The following is a 6,716-nucleotide window of genomic DNA, read 5'->3' as shown; positions in this document are numbered from 1 at the left end:
CGGGGCCCCCCCCCCCCCCCGAGTGCACAAATTTTTGTGCACCGGGCCCCTAGTATACAAATAAACTTCATCACATACAACTGTAAACCGGACTTTTGCGCACCCCTGTATTCAGGTTCTGTACAGGCATTCTAACTGGTTTAAGGTTGGTCTCAAAGGAGTGCACAAATTTTTGTGCACCGGGCCCCTAGTATACAAATAAACTCTTTCACATACAACTGTAAACCGGACTTTTGCGCACCCCTGTATTCAGGTTCTGTACAGGCATTCTAACTGGTTTAAGGTTGGTAATCTCAAAGGACCAAGTACCTATCTGAGGTCAGCAAAGCAACTTGGTATGGAAGGTGGTAGATAAATGAAGAAAACTAGAAGACCTTGACTTTGGTGGCAGTAGAAATAGAATGAATGAGGCAGACCCCAAAATAATTGACTCCAGATTTCGTCCTCTCACTTTGTTCCTTTCTCAGTTTGGTTACCGGTTGCTGTTACCGCCTTCTGGAGAACCCCACCATTAGTCACCAGAAGAACCGCTCTACCCGGGAAGCCATAACACGCCTGCTTGGTGTCGCCTTGACACATTACAACCATATGCTCAGTAAGTTAGCCCTTCACTGTGCCCCTACCCTTTTCATTTTGCCCATAATTTCTCATGTTTAGTACTTCCACAGGTGCCACAGTGAAAATCATCCAGATGCTGCAGCACTTTGAACACCTGGCACCTGTACTGGTGGCGGCTGTGAGTCTATGGGCCACTGATTATGGAATGAAGAGCATAGTGGGAGAGATTGTAAGGTAACTCTTCGCTTCTACGTTTCTAATTCTCATTTCTCTCAGGGAGAACATAAGGAAAGATTAGAAATACAGTATATTCTCTGTGTAATACTAGATTCCTTCAGCTATTAGATACCAGTCTTACCTCCTCTTACTGGGAATTGAATTATCTTGCTATGGCTGTTTTCTTTCAATAGAGAGATTGGACAGAAGTGTCCCCAGGAGCTGAGTCGGGACCCTACAGGGGCAAAGGGCTTTGCAGCCTTCTTGACAGAACTAGCAGAACGTATCCCAGCCATCCTGATGTCCAGCATGTGCATTTTGCTAGATCACCTGGATGGAGAGGTAGGTGGTACACTGGGATCTCAGGTTTTCTGGGGATTTATGTATGTTTTTTTTACCAAGGAGGTAGCTTTCACATGAAGTGGAGTTGTCTGGTCTTATCACTGTGGCACTTCCTTTCTATAGAGGCAGATAAAGTTCATTGAATAAAGAGCCTATTTCGATGTCACATTGGTGTTTTCCAGGTCTGGTAGGGAAGGTGACAGTTCCACAGCTTAAGTTCAGAGAGAGTGACAGCTGTGATTCTGAATCCCATCCGTTTCTTTCTCAGGATGAAGCTTCTTCCTACCATCTGGCTTGCCTTTCTTCCTCAATACAGTAAACTTTCTCCAATCAACCCATGTCATATCTCTCAATTCTCTCTTTTTAGAAATATACAAACATATATATATATATATTTTTTTTTTTAATTGATTTCAGAGAGGAAGGTGAGGGAGAGAGAAAAAACATCAATGGCGAGAGAGAATCATTGATTGTCTGCCTCCTGTACTAGGGGGTTGAGCCTAAAACTAGGCATCAAATCGTGACCTTTTGGTTCATAGGTCGACATTCAACCAATGAGCCATACCAGCTGGCTCAATTCTCTTTTGTCCCTGAATGCCAACCTGGCCATTTCCCAAACTAATGCAGGGCACTCCTAGGACAAAGATGGCCAGCTTGTTCATCTAATTTATTGTTAACTTCTTGTGCAAGGCCCCTTTCTCTGGCTCTTGGCCTAGAAAATAACCCTAAACCCTCTTCTCTACCAGATTCTGTAATGGACTTGCTGGCACTATAGGACTGATTTCTATTTCTCTGTGTTTCCTTTTCTGTCAGTAAAATAGGGAAGTGGGAGGGAAGGGCATATTTATTAGTAAAGATCAAAGGTGGTGAAAGGTAGTCATTAATGCTTTTCAAATATATATTGGTGGATAGATTCAATTTTATATTCGGCTACCACCATGATTACCTGGATGAACCTTAGGGGGGAAATGGTTTTTGGCTCTTGTTTATTTTGTCTCTACATTCTTCTCTGAGCAAACAAAGCTCCTCTGGGATTCAGCTTTTTCCAGAGAAAGTTATAGCTAAGACAAGCAAGTTTAACCTTGACTAAAGGGCCTTGCCCCTTCTGAGTGCCTGGACAGGCTTAAGAATTAGGAAAGGGAAAGTGAGTAGTGGATGCAGAGGCTTATACCAACTTCATTTCTCTCTCAGAATTACATGATGCGCAATGCTGTGCTCGCAGCCATGGCAGAGATGATACTGCAGGTTCTGAATGGTGATCAGCTGGAGGAAGCAGCCCGAGACACCAGAGACCAGTTCTTGGACACCCTGCAAGCCCATGGCCATGATGTCAATTCCTTTGTACGCAGCCGTGTTTTGCAACTCTTCACCCGAATCGTCCAGCAGAAGGTGAACAGCCTTCTACCTAATAAAGATACATGGTACCACTCGGTGTATAGGCCAGAGAAAAGAGGAATCAGTGTCAAAAAAAAATGTGTCCCAAACAAGAGTCTAGAATTCAGGTGGTTACTACCAGTAATAAAGGTCTTTGTCTACCAAAGGGCAAGGATGTCTGGCTCCATTTAAGGACTGTACTGTGTCTTAACCCTACAAAGAGTACTCCTTAATTATTTTATATCCCACAGATATAAGTAGGAATGAATAGGTAGCTCATTTAAAGTTACTTCAAGAACATCTTGAACAGAAAGGATGATGTGGGATGTGAGCTGATTCTTTTTGTATCCCTCATAGGCTCTCCCGCTGACACGATTCCAGGCAGTGGTGGCCTTGGCAGTGGGCCGTCTGGCAGACAAGTCGGTGCTAGTATGTAAAAATGCTATCCAGCTGCTGGCCAGTTTTCTCACCAATAATCCCTTTTCCTGCAAGGTAAGTAGAGTTGGGCCATCCAAATGAGAAGGGATTAAAGGAAACAAGGGATGGAATTCTGTGACTTGGTGACCCTGATGCTCATTTTACCTTGATAGCTTAGTGATACTGACCTTGCTGGACCGCTGCAGAAGGAAACCCAGAAATTACAAGAGATGAGGGCCCAGAGGCAAACTGCAGTTGCTTGTGAGTAGGAATCCCACCCCAGACAGTCCTCCCTGCAGCAGAAACACCAGTGAAAGAGTCTAAGTGAGACTTTCTTATTCAGCCGCAGTGCTGGACCCCGAGGAGGAGTGGGAAGCCATGCTGCCAGAGTTGAAGTCTACCTTACAACAGCTGCTCACACCTCCCCAGGAAGAAGAGGAGATTCCTGAAAAAATTGCTACTACAGAGACCACAGAAGAGGTGAAAGGACGCATCCGTCAGTTACTTGCCAAAGCTAGTTACAAGTATGTGAAGAATGACATATTCTCTAATGGCCTGTTTAGGTTTAGTGTTTAACCTTCGAGAAACAGTGTTTCTTTAAAATAAACTGTACTTAGAGTATGCTGCCACCAGGTGATGTTACGTGTTTTCACTGTAGTAATGGTCTGAACATCAGATTTATACCAAAGGCATAGACCACAATTAAGCATGCTTTTCGACTTTTTTTTTAATCCTCACCGAGGATATTTTTCCACTGACTTTTAGAGAGTGGAAGAGAGAGGGAAAGACAGAAGAAATACCAATGTGAGAGAAAGACATCCATTGGTTGCCCCCTGCACAGGCCCTTCAGGACCTGGGCCAGGGAGGAGCCTGCAACCGAGCTATGTACCCTTGACCAGAATCAAACCCGGGACCCTTGGGTTCGCAGGCTGACACTCTATGCAGTGAGCCAAACTGGCTAGGGCTACTGTTGGACTTTTACAAATGCTTAAGAGAAACTACTAAAATTACTAAATATAAATAGCATTATATTAAAGATAACAAAAGTCCCTCTTTGAAGATAAAACCTGTAAATATAAGTATGTGCCCTGACCAAGAGGGAAACATCCATCTGCTGCTTCCAGCAGAGACCACAAGAACTTTGAAGCAACTTTGCAAAAACAGACCTTAGAGATGTCATCAGGTATTCTTAAACCTTGGCCACAGTTATTTATTTACTTCTTATTTAATTAGGCTATTCAGAAAGGGCTAAATATGAATAGAATGTGGCTACATATAATCCCATTGTATTGAAAGTTAATTTTTTCCACATTTTCTCTTGGCAAAATTTTTAAACAGATGTTTGTGATTTTTAAAATTTAAAGGCCTTATTTGAGTGTTTTGAAGACTATAGTTACGCCTTATCACTTCAGAAATAAGTGTTTGAGCTCCACCCCTTCTTAGGTGCATAAGTGTGAGAAGTGCTCCTTTTCCTTGGGACAGTAGGTCTAGGTGCTTGATGGGATTATCATGTAGCTTCCTTAAGTCTACAGTGACACTCTTGTATGTCAATTATACTTTTTTTTTCAAAAGGCTGCAGTGATGCTGTTATGGGTGCTAAGTTGGTGACAGTTGATGTTCTTTTAGGCAGGCCATCATTCTCACTCGAGAAGCCCTGAGCCACTTCCAGGAGTCTGAACCCTTCAATCATATGGACCCAGAGGAGTCGGAGGAGACCAGATTTCTGAATCTCTTAGGAACTATTTTTAAAGGTAATTCCCTTTCTTCCGTCAACAAACAGAACATTTCAACTAGTGTTCATGGACCATTTACTTTATGCCAGACATGGGCCTACCTAACAGAACCTGGTGCTAAAAGAGGCCCAAGGGGAGTTGGCAATGCTTCTGCTCTGTAATGAAGGCACCCAAAGGTCAAGATTGATAGTCACAGGCTGTGAAAGGGTATTTCCAAACCACTGAGAACTTCAGGAATCTTTTTTTGAGAAATGAACTAATATTTTAGAATAGGTTCTAAACTTATACCTTTTTGTGAAAAGAAATATCCAGGATGTTGTAGATGTTGAATTTCCTCATCTTGAACATGCTCTAACTCCTAGGTGCATCAGCTCCCACACAGGAGAAGAGTCCCCCGGCGTCTGCAGAGAACATGGGCCCAGGACAGACTGACTATAAAGACAATCCCAGTGTGTCAGAGCTTGAGAAATCCAAGGGAAAGGATGAACTGGTGAAGCAAGAGATGCTGGTGCAGTATCTGCAGGATGCTTATAACTTCTCTCTGAAGATTACAGAGGCCATTGGCATCATCAGCAAGATGATGTATGAAAACACAACCACAGGTGTGGTATACCAAGTTCCTTTCTGTAAGGATGGGTCTTGAGGTTGGAAAAATCAGTCTTGTCCATATACTATTGATACCTAGCTGCTCCTTTAAAAGAAAGGAATCCTTGCCCAGCCTGTGTGGCTCAGTGATTGAGCGGACCCATGAACCAGGAGGTTACAGTTCATTCCGGTTGGGGCACATTGCCTGGGTTGTGGGCTCAGTCCCCTTTTGCAGGGTGTGCAAGAGGCAGCTGATTGAAAATTGTCTCTTATCGTTTATGTTTTTATCCCTCCCACTCCCTTCCCCTCTCTCTGAAATTAATAAAAACATATTTAAAATTAACAAATAAAAGGAAGGAAGGAATTCTTGCCCTGGCCAGTGTGGCTCAAAATCAATTTTTAAAAAAAATTTTTTTTTTTTTTTTTTTTTTTGGTTGTTTGCTATATATAAGGAATACTTTTTTTGTTTGCTTTGTATAGCCCCATGGAGCTTACCTTTTTTACTGCATATAGTATTTCATGATAAGGCATTATAGGAGACAACAGTCTCAGGGAAAATGAGGAAGGTCTCCTTGTGTGTTACTACATCAAGAAAGTTCTGTCTTGATTTTGGAGGAGGACAGTTTTGCCAAGCACATGGGTGACATTCGTGTGTTCTCTCAGTGGTACAGGAGGTGATTGAATTCTTTGTGATGGCATTCCAATTTGGGGTACCTCAGGCCCTGTTTGGGGTACGCCGCATGCTGCCTCTCATCTGGTCTAAGGAGCCTGGTATCCGGGAAGCTGTGCTTAATGCCTACCGCCAACTTTACCTCAACCCCAAAGGGGACTCTGCCAGGTATATGGGGTACTTTTGCCTTTGCTGACTTTTCTAAGGTCAGCTTCTCAATATTTCTAGTTTCCTGAGAATTGGGGGGCATCCTTCTAGAGGAGTTCTGAATGTGTAAGCAGTAGGGCTATAGAGTGGGCTCAGAGTGGGGCTGACCTTTCAGTGAAACCCATCCTAAGCACTATTGGCCCGGGGGGGTCGGGGAACTAATAGCCCTAATCACCTGTTTACCGGGTTTGATGATCAGTCTTCTAATGACCCCTAATCTTTGTTCTTCCCACAGAGCCAAGGCCCAGGTTTTGATTCAGAATCTCTCTTTGCTGCTAGTGGATGCCTCAGTTGGGACAATTCAATGTCTTGAGGAAATTGTAAGTCTCCTCACTTCCTCTTTATTCATTCAACAAGTACTAGTGATTACTGTGTGTTCAGCAATTTATTCAGCCCCACAAAGGATAAGACTATTTGCTTCCAAGTTTCCAAATTAAAAAGAACCAACAGTCTAGTTAGTAGCAAAATACATAAACCTCTTGTCAAACAATGCAGCCGAGGCAATGGTTATAGTAGCAATCCTATATGATAAAAGGCCGGGACCATAAACGGAACGACCAGAATGACCGCTCGACCAGTCGCCATGAGGTGCATTGACCACTTCCAGTCCCTCC

General features: G+C 43.3%; 1 protein-coding gene across 2 annotated transcripts in view; it reads left to right on the top strand.

The window, feature by feature from the left end:
- The window catches only part of NCAPD2 (non-SMC condensin I complex, subunit D2), a 27,956-nt gene that overhangs the window by 12,701 nt on the left and 8,539 nt on the right, over positions 1 to 6,716 (top strand). For both annotated transcript variants that reach the window (XM_005873712.2, XM_014545674.1), the window contains exons 7-17: positions 468 to 595; positions 669 to 792; positions 969 to 1,116; positions 2,308 to 2,505; positions 2,848 to 2,982; positions 3,081 to 3,168; positions 3,251 to 3,431; positions 4,534 to 4,658; positions 5,003 to 5,242; positions 5,889 to 6,063; positions 6,338 to 6,422. In XM_005873712.2, coding sequence (XP_005873774.1) covers positions 468 to 595; positions 669 to 792; positions 969 to 1,116; positions 2,308 to 2,505; positions 2,848 to 2,982; positions 3,081 to 3,168; positions 3,251 to 3,431; positions 4,534 to 4,658; positions 5,003 to 5,242; positions 5,889 to 6,063; positions 6,338 to 6,422 — 1,627 coding nt within the window. The remainder of the gene's footprint in view (positions 1 to 467; positions 596 to 668; positions 793 to 968; positions 1,117 to 2,307; positions 2,506 to 2,847; positions 2,983 to 3,080; positions 3,169 to 3,250; positions 3,432 to 4,533; positions 4,659 to 5,002; positions 5,243 to 5,888; positions 6,064 to 6,337; positions 6,423 to 6,716) is intronic.

The sequence above is a fragment of the Myotis brandtii genome, unplaced genomic scaffold (assembly GCF_000412655.1).
Source record: "Myotis brandtii unplaced genomic scaffold, ASM41265v1 scaffold417, whole genome shotgun sequence".
Lineage (NCBI taxonomy): Eukaryota > Metazoa > Chordata > Mammalia > Chiroptera > Vespertilionidae > Myotis > Myotis brandtii.
Note: the sequence above shows the minus strand (reverse complement) of the source record. Positions and strands in the feature narration are given on the sequence as shown.